Source organism: Ictalurus furcatus, chromosome 25 (assembly GCF_023375685.1).
Source record: "Ictalurus furcatus strain D&B chromosome 25, Billie_1.0, whole genome shotgun sequence".
Classification (NCBI taxonomy): domain Eukaryota; kingdom Metazoa; phylum Chordata; class Actinopteri; order Siluriformes; family Ictaluridae; genus Ictalurus; species Ictalurus furcatus.
In genome coordinates, this window is record NC_071279.1 from 10,769,448 (window position 1) to 10,790,077 (window position 20,630).

Here is a 20,630-nt window from a genome sequence, read left to right on the forward strand (position 1 = left end):
AGCCAGAATTCACAGACCATACTGTCAGTGCAGACATTACCACATCATAAGCCACATTTCCATCCAAGTTGCAAATTTAACTTATGTGAAAAATTGGAATATCGCATAAAACATGTGCAAATAAAGCACCATTTCCATCCCGTGTGTTCAAGAGAACAAAATCGTCACTTCTGAGGAAACTGGCTCAAAGTATCAATACAAATGGAATTTGTTCCAATCGGGAAAGCCACCATGGCTCTTTTTTACAATATAATAAATGGCTTTTGCTTCAGAGTGCGCAGAAGAAACGCCATTACAAACCTCATGTTATCTTGCGATCGGAGGCGGATGCCTGATATTCGGGAGCAGAATTGTGTGAGACAGTTCTGGAAGGTAATTATACCAAACCATTTCTATGACAGACTTCGACTCAGGCATTTCAGGATGACAGAAACAACATCTGAGATGCTGTGCTTCGAGATTGGTCCACTGGTTAGTCCAGTTATACTGACCGACTGTGCCCCAGTTCCCACGGAAAAACGTATTGCTATTGTGCTGTATAGGTTGGCCACATGCGCAATATCCAATCACATCAGTTGATTATCCAGTCAAATGATTTGTTGAGGCAAAGTCATGTGAATTTTTTGATGTGCATCGAGGAATTTATACTGTAAATGTGTTTGTCATAGTTTATGTGCATGTCTTATTGTCTAATGTATAAAAAAATTATCCGCCTCAATTGAGCACATGTTTTTGTTATGCACATTTTGGAGATTTTATTCATATCTGGTGTTTCCATCCAGCATTTTTGTTTTTGTTTTAATCTGTTTTTTAATGTGATATCCCAAAATTCACATAAAAATACATGGATGGAAACATAGCTATAGTGTAAGGTCTCATTTAAAATTAATCAATAAATAGATAAGTTTTAGGCCAAGCAAAAGTAAAGCAGATTTTCCTTTTTTTATTTCATGTATAAGGACATGGATATTTGGAGCACTGATACAGATGGTGATATTGCGTTACACCGCTCTACACTCTGACTGCTTTAAAGTAGTGCCCCCTAGTGTTAAAAACGGTTTAAATTGGCAGCGCATATACTGTACTACTTTCCCATGATTTTTAAACTAGAACGGAATGTGGGACACTAACAAACAGTGTGGCACAGCTCTGTTTGCAGTTTGGAAAGAAGAATTAGTCACCCAGTGTTCAACACAGAGAAGCAGAAACAGATGATATTGCATATTATGGTAGTCCATATTGTCTGCACTATCTAACTGTGCATGATTGATGGGTCGTTCCATTTCAAACGGTCCAATACAGGTTGCTTGACCATTATTAATTTTCCTTTTTTTTTTTTTTTTTGAGTGTATTGGCATTGCCATTGTATTGGCATAGTCACTTAGTCACTTATCACAGGAGTGATAAAAACCAATTTAAGTCCAAATTTAACTCCAATTTTAAGTCCACACTGGTGGTTTTGCAATGCCAATACATAGAGGTAATTAACTGACATTTTTTTTGGAAAATTAAAAACAAAGCAACCAACTATATGATTATTGGAACACTTGAGATGGACTGACCATCTCCTGATTAAAGACTATTAAAGAGACAAAGCTGTTCCAATCTGCCTTTAATTCATTTTAAAATGTTTGTGTTACTCATTAGTTCTCCCAAGAGTCTGCACTTTATTTTGCTGGGTAGGGTCAGAGAGAACCATAGCAACATCACCTTAAATTACACAGACACGCTTTTCCACACCTTCACAGGAGAACCTTCTAGAGAAAACTGGCTCTATTTTTACTAAGTGGGTCAGGATTTTGTACCGGAGGCAATAGGGAGAGACCAATTTCAAAGGTGCAGCGCTTATAGCATAAAAGAGCTCTTTTTTCCCCCCTTAAAAGATGTACGACATACAATTTCAAGCCTTTAAAATGTGTTGGATGTATTGCTATAAGCAGCTGCCAAATGCCATTGAATGATGTGCTCTTAGAAAAAAAAAAAATCCAGGCTGTCCCACATTCCCTTCGAGCTCCTTTAGTCCACATGTGTTCATTCTGGTGTCTGAGCCAGGACATGTATATTTTGTTATTTTGGAATGGTTGAATGGAGACACTGGAGAACACCTTCTTTTTTTTGACAGAGAATAGAAATAACAGGGTACATTTTCAACATCACCAAATAATATTTGGAACTAGGACCATCTTACTATGAGACAAAAAATATGAGACAAAAAAAGCAGAAACATGGCTACACAGACACAGGAGAATAACTGTCAATTTCTCTGAAAGAAATAGACATCAAGTTGTTGATGTGTAAGTGCTGAAAAGATATTACATGTTCAAAGCACATAAGGAAGGAACCGTGAATTGTAGACTTAAAAGACATGACTGGAAGCATTGAAACACTGGACATGGTACTAGTCTCCTTTCTGACCTTTTTAGAATTTTTTTTAATATTCAGTCAAACAGCAGGTGTGTGGGTGAGGTTGTGAAATGAACCTTATAAAGAGGGTTAAAGTTCACCATAAACAGCATTATGGGAAACTGTATAGACACCTACACACTGAGACATGTACCAATCTGCCTGCCCACACGATTCTTTATTCTGACTTTATTAAAGAATAAAGATGAAGTTCTAGAACTAGACATACACACAAATACATCATCCACCCCCAGATACACAGGCCATTCACCGCTCTGCTCTTCCAGCATGCATCATTTCTGATTCTGATCCTTTTACACATCCAGCATAAAGGCTCAGAGTGCAGAACCACAGAATTCGTTTTTCATACTGCATGGCTGATTTACATCATCGCTCAAACCTAAGACTGGCCACACAAGTGTGACTGGTCAGTCAGAATCTTTGTGCTTGCAAGGTTGTTTGATAAAACCAGCAGTGTCAGAAACAAATCACAGATGGATGTTTGTGCTTGTTTGCTAACCATGTGCACTACAGCTGAGCCGCTGGTTGCGAATCATGAAATTTAGAGAGTTTTATTTGTGGGTCATTCCATCTCAAGTGGTCCAATGCAGGTTGCTTGACCATTTTTAATTTTCCAAAAATGTTTTTGAGTGATTACCTTTATGTATTAGCATTGCAAAACCACCAGTTATTTTGTTTAATTTTACTTGGTTTAACTACAACGGCCATCTTTGTGTCATGGCACACAACAAATTTTGGTTATACAGCTGTTCATGGAAACCTCAATGTCTTGGCTCAGGTTGGTCCTAACTCCTTGAACAAAAACTGATCTCTAAAGCACATTACAAGGTAAAAATTCCTATATAAAAACATTTAGCACATTCTTGTTCCTTAGCCTCAGAATTTAAGTCCAATTTTAATACTCAAGATTGCTCACAGTTCCACTTTTAGGGTCAATTTATAATGTGAAGGATTCGAGTCTCAGTCTTAATTGTTTTAGGGGGTACCTAGGTAAGTATAGTGTGCAAGCAGAACATTTCAGGTTTGAGACTTCTCTCTTTTATATGGGGGAGAGAAAGTGCCATTTTTAAAAATTCAGGTTGAATATCTTTGGTGAAGGACCAGATATGAACTGAAATTTTCACAGAAATAAGTCCTCTATAGTAGCATTCTGCTGTAAAAATTTTGAGTTTGAGATTCCACTGGTTACAGAGCTAGAAGTAGTAGTAGTAATGTGCTCTAGAAATCAGTTTTTGTTCCAAGGAGCTATTGAGGTTTGTTGTGTGCCATGACACAAAGATAGCCATCATACTTAAACCAAGTAAAATAATAATAATAATTAAAAGCATGCAACCAACTTTACAATTATTATTTACGGTCAAGCAACCAACTTTACAATTATTATTTACGGTATTGGACCACTTGAGATGGAATGACCCATGTCTTTTTAATCAGGTTACACATTGTGAATAAGAATATTTATACTTTATATTACCACTGGGTGTACTGTATGTACCTTGTTCGTCTGGCACACACAACTCATTTCCAATACTTGGGATCAATCAGTCCAAAGATGGCTCTTCAAGACCGGACTGTTCAGCCATCCAGGAAGCATGCTAGCCTAAAGGTTAAAAATCTGGAGCCAATACATGCTCTCAATAAATTCTGTAAAGTCCTGGCATGTCTGATCTGTTTGATGAAATGTCCAAACTACAGTTGACTGCATCTACTCAACTCTCCAGCCCAATATCTAAAAATCCACACCTCTTTTTCCAGCTTTCTCACATCTCCTCATACTCCCTCCAGGCCTCTCTTCTCCTCTCCTCTTTCTAATTGACTTGGTGGGTGACAGCCAGCAGCTTGATGTTCTTTACGCAATTTTACAGCTAGTAATGAGTTTCTGCTTCAGCTCTCCTGTGGGAACAGCCGGCCCAGGGAACATGGCGTGTTCGAAAAGCAAAGGAAGCACTTAGACCATGCTACCAATTTTCACCCAAACACACTAGCCATATACTGGCGCTGTATGAGCAGTCGGATGCCGGCAGGTTTGCTCCGAGTCCCTCATGACAGGCACCTGTCTACCAGACTGCCGGGGAAGAGAAACATCAACTTTAATAACCACACTTGCCCTAAAACAGCAATGATAAAAATGTTTATTTTTTCCTCTCAACACAGCCTACTAGGCACATTCTTACAGAAACACACAAAACAAATATAAAGATTTCACATTTTAAAAAGAAAAAATTATCTACAATGTGCAGAAGTAGTTCTATTGTTATAGTTGAATGATATAATTTGTTTTTGTTTTTTTAAATGAGCAACAGTGAAAATGATGAGAAAATCCCTGAGCAAACCATTTACGCATACACCACGGGACCCCAAACAATTTGGCCAAACAACCCCAAATGGATGTTATGAATTTTCTTCAACCCCAAGCTGTGACCACACAAAATTTTTCCCATCAAGTCTTCCATTTTCCATAGCACTTATCCTGCACAGGATCACGGGTAGCGTGGAGACTATCCCAGGGGCCTCGGGGCACAAGGCAGGGGTCACCCTGGCCGAGGTGCCAATCACACACATTATGGACAATTTAGACATGCCAATCACTGGGGGAGGAAACCCTCAAAGCATGGTGAGAACTTGCAAACTCCGCACACACAGGGCGAAGGCAGGATTCAAACCCCCAACCCCGAAGGTGCGAGGCAAACATGCGAAGCTAACCCCTAAGCCAGCGTGCCTCCACTACATTGAACATTATTATGTCAGTAACATATGCGCAACAATAGTGACGTAAAACCAAAAGAATATTCCATGCATTAGACTTATCAGTCTAGTGGGAATACTGAACTTGCACATGTTCTTTGCTGCATAATCAATTTCAATGTTGAACTCTTGGTGTAAATGAGGCTTGCTTGAATGTGACTCCCAATAAATATTTCTAATATTAATTTGTAAAAGAAATGAATACAACAAAAGATGAGATTTTGTAAGCAACCCCATGTGGGCTTGTACCCCCTTGTTTGAGAACCCCTGCTATGAAAAGAAAACAAAAATTTTGCCACAAAGTTCAGGCCATCTTAAGTCTGTGTTATACTTTATTTTAACTACACATACACTACCAGTCAAATGTTTAGAGACACCTGACTGAAATGTTTCTCATGATCTTAAAAATCTTTTGATCTGAAGGTGTATGATTAAATGTTTGAAATCAGTGTTGTAGACAAAATTATAATCGTGCCAACATATTCATTTCTATCATTTGAAAACTAACATTTTATTTAGAAAAAAATCTTCTTTTTTTTTTAAACAGATGACCATTTTTTAAAATAAGAGTCCAGTGTAGGTGGGAACTCCTTTAAAACTGTTTAAAAAGCATCTCAGGGGAATTCCTCAAGAAATCGGTTGAGAAAAATGCCAAGCATACATTTCTAGAAATTCTACGCAAAAAGGGAGTCTACTTTGAAGATGCTAAAATATTCAATTATTTTCATTTATTTTGGATTTTTTTTTTTTATCACAACATAATTCCCATAGATCCCTTTGTGTTACTCCAGAGTTTTGATGACTATTATTATTCTACAATGTGGAAAAAAATAAAGAATGAGTGTTTCTAAACTTTTGACTTTTGGTAGTGTATGTTTACACAACATGGCTGCCAACCTATCATTGAGGTCACTCTTCACAATGGTTGTGGCCATCACAGCCGGCCATCACAGCTACAAGGCATCTACATATTCACTTAATGTTGATTTGCATTATTGCCAAAGCAAATATTAGGCTACATTACTGCCAGATTGCCAAAGCTGGTAAACTGAAGAACAAGGTTTATTATAAAGCTATTGACCATACAGAACAATAACGGCTATTATTTGTAAAGTATGGCGCATCATATAAAATAACTCATTCATTTTTGGTTAAACCTCTTTACGCGGCAGTTGGATTTCAGTCGAGTCTTCTTTACTGAGCAGATTCTGCTGTTGGGCTGATATAACCAACGCTGCCCCTAACTGAGGCTGGACTCTCTGCTGTGTTCCTTCTGCTCGTTTTCTCTCCTTCAACTCTTTGGCTTTGTTTTTTTCTTTCTCTACGTTCTTGAGCAACAGTTGCGCAGTCTTGGAAAAGACAGCCCGGGGATCAGGGTCAGAAAGAGCAGGGCAGCCGCATCTTGCACGGAGCTCTAGAGCCTGCAGCAACAATACAAGAAGATAGATACACAAGACACACATGACTTTTCATCTTACAACCAACAAAAATCCTGTGTAGATTACATCTTTTATGGAAGTTTAATACCAAACCAATGGTTGGATGTGCCGGACTGATAAAAGTATAAAATCAGACAAACCCCACTCACCCAGGTTTAAGGTTGTACAGTACTCATATTCTCTCCACACAAACCATTTTACCTGGGGCTGATCTCTGACCTCCCTCTGGGTCAGAGGACAGAAGCCAATATACAACAGCTTTATGATAAAATAATAGTATGTAGGCCATGCTGTTAGACTATGACAGCACTGAAAAACAGCTAAAGAACAATAAACATAAAGCTTAATAAGGTTGCGTAGCTAAATGCTTAACATGGACACTTCTGGACGGTCAAATCTTTATTCCGAACAACCTCTGTGGGAGAAAATATTAGATACAGCTCCCCAGAAAGCTCTTTTCATTAACCAGGCAGGGAGACGGATTTACGGAGCTCACCGATGTTTGAAGATCAGGCTATTAAAATGAACTCAAGGCACTTGATGAAAGAGTGCTTGTCCAAAGCTTATTTGGTAACATTTACCCAAAGGAGCACATTAGAGCAGCAAATCCTTCTGTGTTTCCTCTAGTCATGTTGAAGAACTGATACAAGATATATACCACTTTTGGGTAAGAAAAGAACAGTCTGTATAAATAGGAAAATCATATGTAAGGACAGTAATGCATAGATCAGTATCTGCTACAAAAGAGCAAGGAGGTTCTTCCCTGGGGTAAAAAAAAACTCTAAACACAGGCTATTACATAAGAACATCACTGTGTTTGGGTTTCAATGAGATTAAAAAACTTTTAACAGAAACATTACTAACGATGAGTCAAAATGTCCATTATGCTAAACAGAGCTTGCCAAGTGGTATCCACTTGTGATGACCATGAATACTGAAGGATGACCTGGAATGCCAACAGAGCCCCAATCCTGACATCACCTGATCTCACTAATGCTCTTGTGTCTGAATGAACACAAATCCCCACAGCCACGCTCCAAAATCTAGTGGATAGCCTTCCCAGAAGAGTGGATGATATTATAAACAACAAAAGGGGGAATAAATCTGGAGTGGGATGTTCAACAAGAACATACGTGTGATGCACAGGTGTCCACATAATTTTGGACATATAGTGTAGCTATTTTGGATATGGCTCCAACTGTTTGTTTTTCATTAAACCAGTTGCCTACAGATGCTGCATTTGTCAATGCAAATAATTTCTTACACATCAGACTTCTATGTTTTTTTTTACTGATGAGTTCAAGTACATGGTATCACTATGCCTTTAAACGCACATTTTGTAAGTCACGCTGTATAAAAGCATCTGCTACTTGACTGAATGGAAATGGATTTGACTGTAAATTTATTCTAAATCCCCATCACTAGTATTCGCTAGAGAGTGAGACAGTCCGAACAGGATTTCGCAGAGATTTTTGTGCTTTTGTTTTGCATTTAGTTTTTTATTTAGTTCTGCCCTGAATAAACTATTTCACATAACAGATGTTTACAAATAGTTCACATGACACAATAATAACGGAGTTTACACAAATGAACCAGTTCTAAAGTTTACACATGCTTGATTCTTAATCCTGTGTGTCGTTATCTGGATGATCAACGACATGATGTGTTTATGTTTTGTGAGAGTTGTTCATGAGTCCCTTGTTTGTCCTGAGCAGTTAAACTGCCCACTGTTCTTCAGAAAAATCCTCCAGGTCCTGCACATTCTTTACATTTCCAGCATCTTCTGCATATTTGACCCCTTTCCAACAGCGACTATATGATGTTGAGATCCATCTTTTCACACCGAGGACAACCGAGAGACTATCTTTAAACAAAAATATTAACAATTTACACCAATCATCCTATTCAAAAGTTTACACCCCCCTGGCTCTTAATGTATCGTGTTGCCTTCCCGAGCATTAGTGAATGTTTGCTCCTTTTGTAATAGTCGTGTACGAGTCCCTCAGTCGTCCTCAATGTGAAAAGATGGATCTCAACATCATATAGATGCTGTTGGAAAGGGATCAAATATGCAGAAATATTTATTTAAAAAAAAAAAAAAAACAACTAATAGCCTAGGTATGAAATATGGGCTAGTGATATAATATGTCCATGTGTGATTTATTAAAAATCACAAACTTGTTATTTTTAGAGCAAAAATCCCCATGTTTCAAAGACAATTAGGACTAATAGAGAAATACATGAAAAAAATAATAAGATATTATCCCTTTGAAGAAAGGTGCGATATTTGAACATTGGGCTTATTTAACTCAAAATCAGTAACTATACCTTTAAATCATATCATAAATATGTTCATATCATCAATTCTTCACACTATAAATTCCTCATCCAAGAAATGTGTACGGCTTCAGTCTTCTAGGTGTTTTGAATCGGGTATGTCTCAACACATCTCAAGCTCTGCCTGAAATCTCCACCGACACCTTCCCTTTTGCTGTTGATGAATCAATATGTGTGCGTATGTGTGTTTGTGTGTAGATAAAGAGCTCAGGTTGAAGCAGGGAAAAAGAGAAAGCCAGTGAGCGAGTGAGTGAGTTGAATGTGGAGGACACTCATTTACAGGAACATGCACAGCTATCTCTCCCGTCACAAGCCACTGGCTCCACGAAATGGCTCTTTAATATACGATGCAAAGTGGTGGTGGAGGCTGGGAAATGTGCCGCATGGGCGTGTGTGTGTGTGTGTGTGTGTATATTAGTCACACACAGGCGCTTAACTTAACCTTCAGCGTGAACCTGCAGCAGTGAGTGAAAGAATCCTGCCTGTATACTGGCACTGAGGTGCCTCAAACACAGGGGGGACAGATGGTAAAGATGTTAATCGTCTATCAAGCTTGTGTGTGTATGTGTGTATGTGTGTATATCCTTTCACAGTCTTAGTGTGCCTACATTACTCCATAGGGAAGTATGTTGTGTATGAGACCCCACTCTCTCTCCATTCATTTTCCTTTAATGACAGAAATGCATCCGCTATGTGCTACATAATTACCAGTACCAAAGTTAACAGTCAATCTAGTTGCTCCACTAAACATGAGTACAGCTAAAAGGTCTCATTTACCAAAAAACATCACTGCGGAAAACCTTGCAGAACAGTTTTGTGCAATAGCAATTTCACCAAGTAGTTGCGAAAATGCCACAAAACAAGCACAAAAAACTCTGCAAGTTGCATCGCAAATGTTTTAAAACGCCACAGCAAAATCAAGCATTTTTGGCTGCAACAATCACAAAAAAGCTCCACGAAATCCGGTACAGACTGACTCTCTCTCTCGTCCCCAGTGTGAAAAGGATCTCAACATCATATGGTCGCTATTGGAAAGGGGTCAAATATGCAGAAAATGCTGGAGAAGTAAAGAATGTGCAGGACCTGGAGGATTTTTCTGAAGAACAGTGGGCAGTTTAACTGCTCAGGACAAACAAGGGACTCATGAACAACTATCACAACACAAACACAGTCGTTTATCATCCAGGTGACACACAGTATTAAGAATCGAGCGTGTGTAAACTTTTGACCTGGTTCATTTGTGTAAATTCAGTTATTATTGTGTCTTGTGGACTACATGTAAACACTGGTTATGTGAAATAGCTTATTCAGGGCAGAACTAAATAAACAACTAAACACATACATTTTTATGATCCTCTTATTGTTTGTTAATTATTAACATTTTGCAGATTCCGCAAGGCGATTCTGCAACTTATGACCTCAATTGTAGTTGGCCAATGGACAAGAAGGCGTTAATGACTTTAATTAGCATGCATGGTGGACAGACAATGTTTTCTGAACCAGAAACATGCAGGTATATGGAAAGACTGATGAAAATCAGCAAAATAAAGTACAGCACAAAGTTCTCATATCTGGAAACGTCTCCTCAAGGACAAAACACCTCGCCTCATACCCAAAACGCAGTTCAATGTCTTGTTGACGTTTTTCTTAAGTGCAAACATGACGATGTGCTCTTTCTGCGAACTCAAAACACAGGATTGGAGCGTCCACTTGCCTGGAGGACTAGCCCATGAATTTATGATTTGTCCAAGCCTAGAAATTGTTGCAGAGTGTCCTTTTCTGCCACTCCAACTCACTATTAGTTTTCATTAACACACCCTACTAATCATGAAAATCCATAAAGCAGACCTGGAATGTTTATTACTTATTCATCAGCTTGCTATTAGCTTTCTCAGCAAAATGTGTAGCATTATTTATTGTCATGAAACCATGAGTTGTTATTAGTTGTCATGAAAGCATGAGTTATTTTAATGAATCTTCAGCTGAACTGAAGACACCACACTAGCTACAGATTTCAAAGTCTGTCAACGCTGACGCAATTAATCTAGTACAAATGTTAATTTGAGGGCACTTTGTTGTTTCCGCCAAAGCCAAACCCCCAAATTACATGTGTTGGATAAGCTAGAACACCTAAAAGCTAGTGCACAAGGGAAAACATTTTGACCAGCAACATGATTGACAAACAAGTAGGTTCGTCCTGATTGGCTGAACGTTAGTGATCCGCTAGATCCATGGGGCACCATGGAAACCAGAGTTTTCCCTCTGAGTTGATTTTTTTTCACAGTCAGACTTTGAGGAGAACTCTGTTTGGTTTTACAGTTGATTGTATTAAAAGTGTGGCCAGAAATGTCAGAAGACTGTAATACTAAGCAAATATTGTGCTTAAGTTCTTTATTTTTAAGAGAATAGAATTTTGAAACATGGTAATGGAAAGGCTGAGTGGTAATTTCATCAGCTCTTCTTCTTGGAACCACACCAGCCAATCTGAGAACGCCTCCACTGATCCCTCAGCGATTACAGCCACTCTCATGTGTCATTAAACAAAGCTCTAAGGAAGTCCCATGCAAACACTGAATGAATAATTTAGTCTCTAACAAAGCATTTCACCCTGCGTTGAAGAGCGTATTGCTAAGCACACATATGCACGTGTGCGTGTGTCTGTCCGTCTGTCTGTCTGTATGTGTTTGAACACTAACTGGTGCACAGAAGCAAGGTGGTCTCCAGACATCTTGTTAGTCTGGTCCAGTCTGGAAATATCAGACAGGACTGGAAGCTCTGTACACTCCAATTCTGATTGCTCCAAGTCATGTTGTATTTGTATTATACATAAAAAGCAACATCATCTGGCGATCATAGTCAAAACACAATTTAGCTGCCAGCTCGTCAGTCCGCTAGAGTGTTTGCTTTGCAGGCGCAGGACTAAGCAAGCCTTAGAGCCAAGCAAGGCAGTGTAAGGTGCTAGTTTACATGGATTGTTATTTAGCTTAAATATGCAGAAACATAAACATGGGAATAACACAAGAATTTGTACATAATATACATCTATGAGTAAAAATCCTAGGGGTAACTGCAGCACACTTCAGGAAAGTGGTAGAAAGCAGTGTAATATACTAAGCTTCCAAAGAAACAGGACATTTGGGAAAAAAACGTTCATCAACATATCATTATTATCGCTGATATCATTTAATCTAGTGGTTGTCAACCTTTTTTGTAGCCAAGGAGCATTTGAACTGTAAAATAAATTCCCCAGACACCCCCTTAGTATGGAATGATGTCATGAACATTATTTAGATTATCAAATAATATTTTCTGGAACAACCGACCTTGCTATTCCTGAGCACCGACACAACATATTAGGTGCAAGTTGACTTTGGTGCTTGGATCCCTAAATATAATCTTTTGATAATGTGTGTCATGATTTTCACCACTGTAACAAAATAAATGTTTTTTAAAAAAATCACACACTCTACGCCATGCTTCACGGACCCCACCGGAAACCACTGATTTAATCCATGAAGGCACGGAGTACGTTCACATGCACATCAATATTCCGATATAAATCAGAATTTGGATATTTTTTAATTAGTACTGAGTCATGTAAATGCTACAGTCTGATTAAGATTAAAACAATATTTAGATTCCCCAAATACTGATGACCATTCCCAGTCTGCAAAGAATTGCATGTGCTAATAGATGCTTGGCTGTAGGCTAGGTATTTAGGAATGGCCACTCGGGCAAACTTACAACAACCGTGTATACAGGAATATTCTGATATCCGTATGCATATAAACATCGCATTCGGAATATGGCTGCAACCCGAATACACAGAAGACCTTAATCGGAATTTGATGTGCATGTAAATGTCACTGGCAGATGGTTGTCATTCGGCAGTAATGGGAAAGGAATTTAAGTTGGGAAGATGTGTATGTCTGTGTGTACAACAGTAGCATGAGCTGTGCGATAGAACACAGAGAGATGTGGGATTGTGTGGTATTACCTCTGGGATAAGGTGGTCAAGGTGTGTGATGCGACTGTGGTGGGTGGGGTGGGTGGAAAACCACTCAGGCATAGTGGGCTCTTCTTTTAATTGATCGAATAACTCCATCTGCTGCCAAAACACAGGCCCAGCTCTCACATCCACACATGCCTAGGAAAAGAGAGAGAGAGAGAGAGAGAGAGAGAGAGAGAGAGAGAAATAATTGCTTTCAAATACTGTTTAATCCCACAGAGCCAACTGCAAGCTATTTTCAAGAAGAATCTTTAAACCATGTTTTGGAGATCATGTATTTTCTGTAATGAATTAGAAATTTCTATGAATATGCAGATTGGACACACCCCAAACCCTAAACCTACCCACCCCTTCCCAAATGTTTTTCCACCCCCCCCCCCCCTTTTTCTTGGGTGGTGTGGAAAGGGTGTTAAAATACACAGCCTCATGTGAAAAAATAAGTACACCCCATGGAAACTGCTGTTTTTTTTGACAAGCAAAGATTTGATCCTCTTTGAAACAATGCCTATTAATAAAGTTTATACACTCTATCAAATGACACATACAACTGACAATTTATAGTCATTTTCACGATTTAAATGAACAAAAAACAGATCACATGAAAAAAATAAGTACACCCCTACATTTATTACACCTATAGATCCATAAAATTTGAACCAGGCGAAGATTGGATGCCAGTGATTAGAACCTGCTTAGGGAGTGAAAGTGGAACCAGTCTTTTTTTTATGCTCCTTTCATATCTAGTGTCTGGTGTCTTTGTAATTGAGGTGTGTGGTGTCATCATGCCAAGATATAAAGAGTTCTATAAGGCCTTCAGAAAAAAGGTTGTGGATGCCTGAGTCTGGTAAGGGATTTAAAAAGATCTTCAAATTATCTGAAATACATCATTCCACTGTAAGGAAAATCATCTACAAAGGGTGCAGATTTTGACTGTCAATTTATCCAGGACTGGCCGTCCCAGCAAATTCAGCCCAAGAGCAGACCATCTGATGCAAAAAGAAGTCTCCAGGAACCCCAAAATTTAATCACAGGATCTGCTAGTAAGTTTTGCAACTGTTAGTGTCAAAGTCCATGCTTCAGAAAGAGATTGCACAAATGAAGTTGAACAGAAAGTGAACCTTTCAACAGGATAATGATGATAAGCACACTAGCAAATCCACCAAGGAATGGCTCAAAAAGAAGAAATAGAGGGTTATGGAATGGCTTTAATCAAACCCCAGATTTGAATCCCACCGTTTTGGACATGTTGAAATGTTGTCGTGGGATTTGAAACAGGCAGGACATGCAAGAAAAACCTCAAACATCTTGTAACTGAAATACTACTGCATAGAAGAGTAGTCAAACATTCCAGCTAGCCTGGCGGACAATTATGCAAAACGCCTACAAGAAGTTATTTCTACTAAAGGGGGCAATACTAGTTTCTGAGGCCAAGGGTTTACTTATTTTTTCCATGGAAGAATCTCACATTTATTGATATTTCTGCTGAATAAATGATTTTAAAAAAAGCTCATTTTCCTTGTGGTTTTGTTCAAGTATATCAACTTTATTAATAGGCACTGTTTCAAAGATGATCAAATGTTTGCTTGTCCAAATATTTTTAAAAAGCCAACAATTTCCATGGGGTGTACTCATGTTGCACCACTGACCCACTGCACCACTTATCTGTAAAGAGGGATTTGGCCCCTGAAAAGGTAGGTGGTGGTGTGGGCAAATGATATTTATATGGAGATATAAATGTATGTATGTATGTAAAATGGTATTGTATGGAATTGCATTATCACAATTTACTAAATTGTCCATGTATTGAGAAAGGTTATGAATACTGTATTTAAATAATGTACTAAAGACTTTTACAGGATGGACTATGTGCACCTACAGTATGCTACAGGGTATGTCTTTAGTAGGATTTTCCAGATTTACCAGAGAATACACAATAAATGGGGATATAAAAAGGAATAGGGGGGAAAAAAAAAAAAAAAACATAACCAATGTTTCACGGTCCTAATTTGCAATTAGAACATGACAGGCTCTTATATTTTATAAGGAAACATATGTTTACTTCCTGACACATCTAATACCAACTCATATTCTAAAATGAGATTTTCAGCTCCCATCTGCTTCCACCTTTTTTCCCATAATTTAATTCAAAAAGTGGAATTCTAGATTCATTACACATAAAGTGAAATATTTCAAGTTTTTTGTTTTAATCTTGATGATTATGGCTTACAGCTCATGGAAATCAAAAATTCAGTATCTCAAAATATTAGAATAAAGAATTTATAATACAGAAATGTCGACCTTCTGAAAAGTATGTTAATTTATGCACTCAGTACTTTGTCGGGGCTTTAATCCTTTTGCATGAATTACTGCATCAATGCGGTGTGGCATGGAGGCAATCAGCCTGTGGCACTGCTGAGGTGTTTGTTATGGAAGCCCAGGTTGCTTTGTTTGCGGCCTTCAGCTTGTCTGTATTGTTTGGTCTGGTGTCTCTCAGATTCTCTATGGGGTTCGGGTCAGGCGAGTCGGCTGGCCAATCAAGCACAGTAATACCATGCTCAGCAAACCAGCTACTAGTAGTTTTGGCACTGTGGGCAGGTGCCAAGTCCTGCTGGAAAAGGAAATCAGCATCTCCATAAAGCTCGTCAGCAGATGGAAGCATGAAGTGCTCTCAAATCTCCTGGTAGACGCTGCATTGACTCTCGACTTGAGAAAACACAGTGGACCAACACCAGCAGATGACATGGCACCTCAAATCATCACTGACTGTGGAAACTTCACACTGGACTTCAAGCAACTTGGATTCTGTGCCTCTCCACTCTTCCTCCAGACTCTGGGACCTTGATTTCCAAATGAAATGCAACATTTACTTTCATCTTCCCCATGATTGTGGTTGTGTGTACTGAACCAGACTGAGAGATTAAAGGCTCAGGAAACCTTTGCAGGTGTTTTGAGTTAATTAGCTGATTAGAGCTCTTCTCAGGTCGACATTTCTGTATTATAAATTCTTTATTCTATTTTGAGATACAGGATTTTTCATGAGCTGTAAGCCATATAATTAAATTACGGAAAAAAAAAAAATTCAGTAATGTAACATTTAATTTTCCCACGATATTCTAATTTTTTGAGACACACCTGTATATAAGCTACACTTTACCATAGCTACAGGAGCATATATTAAGAACTGTATTTATCTCATCCAGAACGCCAAACTAATACACTTATGACAAATTACCGGTATATTCTTTATAGATTTCAAAATTGTATCGTTCCTGTGCCGAGAAGCAGACAGTCAGGTAGACCTCAAAATAATTACAGGATATGGCTACAAATGCCCTGCCTGCTGTTTTTAGTATTTTGCATGAAAAAGGATCAGCTAGCTATTTCAACATTTTGTTCTACTTGTGATTTGTGTGCAAGTGAATAATGCTTAAAGTGGAAAAAAAATTTTAAAAAATAAATAAATAAATAAAAATGTATGGAATTCCTCTCTAACACGCATGTTACTGGTTGAACTATATAACTGACACTGTGACAGCGCTAAAGCACAATGTCTTTTCAATACAAGGACAAAATAAAAGCAGGTCTTGCAAGTGGATCTACGCTATCGCCTTTCTGATCAGCAACATCTCCCTGGCTTGTGTGTAATGTTACACACTCTGTGTAGACAGTATTGATATTCACCCTCAGTGTGTAAGTGTGCTTTCCTCCAGTCTCAAATCAATTCACACATCTTCCAGCACACACTCTGCCCTTTTGTAGGAAAAAAAGGAGCTAGCCACCTTTCTGCTTGAGAGCTGGACTTACTGTATGAGCGCTCTAGATGTGTGCACTACAAAATACACTGCTCTATCAACCAAGACTCGTGTGTGTGTGTATGTGTGTGTGAACACTGCCATCTAATGCAGACTGTGGATATGGTTCTCATCATAAATCTACTGTCCATAGTAATAAGGGTTATATCTAACCTGTAGAATTAAATGATGAAAATGGTAAACCTTGGTGTTATTGTGTTGTGTGGGGATTATTTAGTGTTGATGTGTGAAGTACCTTAGCCGCCAGCTGCAGTCCAACCTGATCAGCCTCCGCTTCCAGTTTACGACTGTAAGGCCTGTCAAACAAGATCTAAAACAGAGCATGCACTCATTACACCACCAACTACCTGTGATACGGCTCAAATGTTTGTGCCCACTACCATGATGTGGTGTTACATTTGTTGTTATTGCCAACATTTATTCAGTTTACGCTTACGATTAAATACTACATTATTTAGACTAAATCTATTTAGATGTTTGAGGAATTCTAAGCAACCTGTTTGTACTCAATTCACTTTATTTATTTATTAAAATTTTAGGATGCCATTATACTGTAGATTATGGTTATAATTACTGTAGTGATACATGATATAGATTTTTACCATTCACCATAAATAATAAGATATTTTCCATTATATTTGTGACTACAGATGTAATTCTAATCACTCAATAGCAGGTCTTGGTAGTGGACCTTGTGCATATTATATAGGAAGGCAAAGTTTAAGAGAAATAAACAGTCAAAGAAAATGGATCAGAATAAAGAAAGCAAAAGAATCCAACAAAACCGTCACAGAAGAGCTAGTATATTGTTAAGCAGAACAAAAAGGTTCAATACAATCTAAAGTGACTGAGACTGCAATTAAAACTTTAATTAAAACACCCCATGACTTACTATTATTACTGTAGGCCAATCTGCTGGCCACATTTAGGTTCAGAACTGGACAGAGAGATTTACTACAGGCTTTCTTGTATAAAACAATGCATGCTGTGCAAAAGAAGAGTTCCTGCCACTAATGTCTAATACCTTATGGAGGAAAGACTGCAGAATCAGTATGCAGACTGTTAGCTTTCTAGTAGCACCCAAAGATTTCTAAGCGTGACTGACTTTAATTGAACAGAAACTTTGATCATGCATTATAATATAATTAATAATATTTGTTTACATGGATGTGGTACATTGAACTACAAAACAGTCTCACCTTAACTAGTATGCCTTGTATCCATTGGCCCAACAAAGCAAGACTATCTCGCGGACAGATCGCCCAAATCATTGTCAACAGGATCATAGATAACAAATCCAGCACATGAGACAAACTAGCCTGCTCCACCTTAGAAAGAGAGAGAAATTATAGTAATTGCTTATCATCCCTTTTTTGACAAGTTCATTATTTGCAAAAACTTAGCAAAAAACCCACAATCTCATGTAAACACATTCATTCATTCATAAGATTAATCAGATCAGTCACTGTCACAGAAGTATAATGCGATTATGCAAATGAAATTAATGTAACAGCACAACAATCAGACTCCTCTCCACTAGTGCTTCGGTGAACTGCATTAGTGAAATGTGCCGCAATGCAGATGGCATCAGAACTTTATATTACCTGCAGGAGTCGTCAGAACAATGCCGTTCCAACAGCCTGTCGTATCAGAGAGCAAACGAGACTCTCTTCCCACTCGCTCTAATATCACCCAGCCATTTCAGTCCTAGCAGCCTGGCAGTCAGACTCCTTAAAATGCACTTCATTCATTCATTCTCAACTGTGTCTCAGTGCAGATAAAACATGACACTCGTCTAATAAAAATCCACTCTCTCTCCTCTACCATCCCACACACACACATACACACCGAGCCCAGAGGTAAACATTTAATAGAGACAGATAAAGATCTGGAGTCTTCATATGACTGACAACGCTATAACACACTGGCACTCGTTGCTGAAATAGCAAATGAAATTTGTAATAGGATTTTTTTTTTTTTTTTGTGCGGACTAACTTTAATGGTTTGTCATAGCACTGTGTTTCTCTGCAGCGCTGTGAAAGTGTCAAATAATGAAGAACTGTAAGAAGGTTATGCATATCTTTGAGGAGAAGAACAGAAATATAGACTAGAGTACTTTTATTTAATCGTTTTAAATAGGCTGAATAAAGGGTTATGGGTACTGCCATACAAATTACTCAGACTAGCTGACTTTTGGAGAGGAACAAAAATGATTATTTTATGTTATTATGAAGCAATAAGAAACTCTGGAAATCTGTGAAGACAGCTGAGCAAATAAATCCCTGTTACGCCATCTATGATTTTCAGTCTGATGTAGACTAGCTTAGCTTATCCATTATTTAATTGCGCAGCATGGGCCGTGCTAAGCCGTGCTCATTCCAAATTCTGCCCGCAGTCTCACCACAACGCATGATGCAACAGCACTGAAACGGCACACTGATGTTACAACTGCGCCCCTAAACACACAGGACGCTCGCTTCGTTTCAATTTAACGCTTATGCAGAGATGAAAGCAAAACATGGTGCGAGCAAAAGAGATGATAAACAGGCCGTTTAAACGCAATGAAGGGTGTTTTTCTTCCTAAACCGTATGCAGCAGGACAGCAAGGAGGGAAGATAGGATGCTAATGCGTCTCCGGCAACATACTTCACAAAAGAATTACTCTAAATCAGCCTGCGTGAAGGCATGAAGGTGTGGCACTTACGGCGTGACCGATCAGAGCATGGGCCATCTCATGCCCCAGGACAAAAGCCAGCTGATGAATGTCTCCAACAGCTTCCAGCATTCCTGTAAAGACAAATATCATCCCATTCTGTCACACACACACACACACACGTCTTGTTATCCTTGTGAAGATCTTCCATTGACACAATTATTAATGTAACTAATTAAAGCTACAACGCTATAAAAATAAAAGCTAAAGTTTTTATAATAATAAAAAAAAAAGTACTTTTCTTCAACAAGGTCAAAACTGTTACATATTTTGTCCAGGTCAAGACATAAAAACATGCCCACATACCAAACACACACACAGTACACAATACAGTCACAATCTGTTGCTGTTACAAACTGGATATTCACACTTCTAACTTCTGCATTTCTATTCAACAGTGAAACTTCTAGCTCTTAACAGGGCAAAATCCTACCAACATTATGCAATACCTTATCTGCCATTTTCCAATTTCCACTTAGCCACAACTAATGACACTTCTGCCAGTTTGTTGCATTTGTGTCTGTGTTTGCTATAGCACTGTTTTTACAATCACCTCATCTTACACCCCACGTTAAAAAAGGGAAAAACACGGGGGGGAGGACAGTCTGTCTGGTCATATGGAAGTTCGGTCAAATGGCCACCTCATGTGGAAGCAAGTGAGAAAAACTAATAGACTCTAGCAATAACTAGAAGTCTGGCTGCATGTAAATATCAGTACAGTATATACAGCATAATGATGAATCATTTGGATTCAACCTAAATAAAAAGATTCATTCAATCTCTTGAGTCACTTACAGGCATGACAAAAGCGTTGATGATGGGCTCCTCTATCACGTGAACAGTCCAGGGTACAGAATTCATCCCTTCAATGTCCTGGTTTCTGTCGACCAAGTGTTGGACCACTCGCTTAACCACCTGAGTCCTGGGATCGGAATCAGGGATGAACGAATTCCCATATTCCTCTAAGTACTGGTTAGGGGTAAAAATAAATAAATAAATAAATACAATTTTAAAATAATAATAATAATAATAATAATAATAATAATAACAACAATAACAATAATAATAATAATAAACTATTGTTATAAAATAAACATAAGGTTATAATAAGCTTATGGTGATCTATTAATCAGAATTCACACAAGCTGCCT

At 38.3% G+C, this 20,630-nt stretch overlaps 1 protein-coding gene across 1 annotated transcript in view; it reads right to left on the minus strand.

Moving 5' to 3' along the window:
- Positions 1–4,539: 4,539 nt before the first annotated feature.
- Positions 4,540–20,630, minus strand: part of oma1 (OMA1 zinc metallopeptidase) — a 25,253-nt gene continuing 9,162 nt past the window's right edge. The window contains exons 3-8 of the mRNA XM_053613971.1: positions 20,275–20,448; positions 19,471–19,578; positions 17,966–18,094; positions 17,002–17,076; positions 12,943–13,092; positions 4,540–6,590 (exon numbers count right to left, since the gene is read on the minus strand). Of these exons, the coding sequence (XP_053469946.1) occupies positions 6,321–6,590; positions 12,943–13,092; positions 17,002–17,076; positions 17,966–18,094; positions 19,471–19,578; positions 20,275–20,448 (906 nt within the window). The 3' untranslated portion in view covers positions 4,540–6,320. The remainder of the gene's footprint in view (positions 6,591–12,942; positions 13,093–17,001; positions 17,077–17,965; positions 18,095–19,470; positions 19,579–20,274; positions 20,449–20,630) is intronic.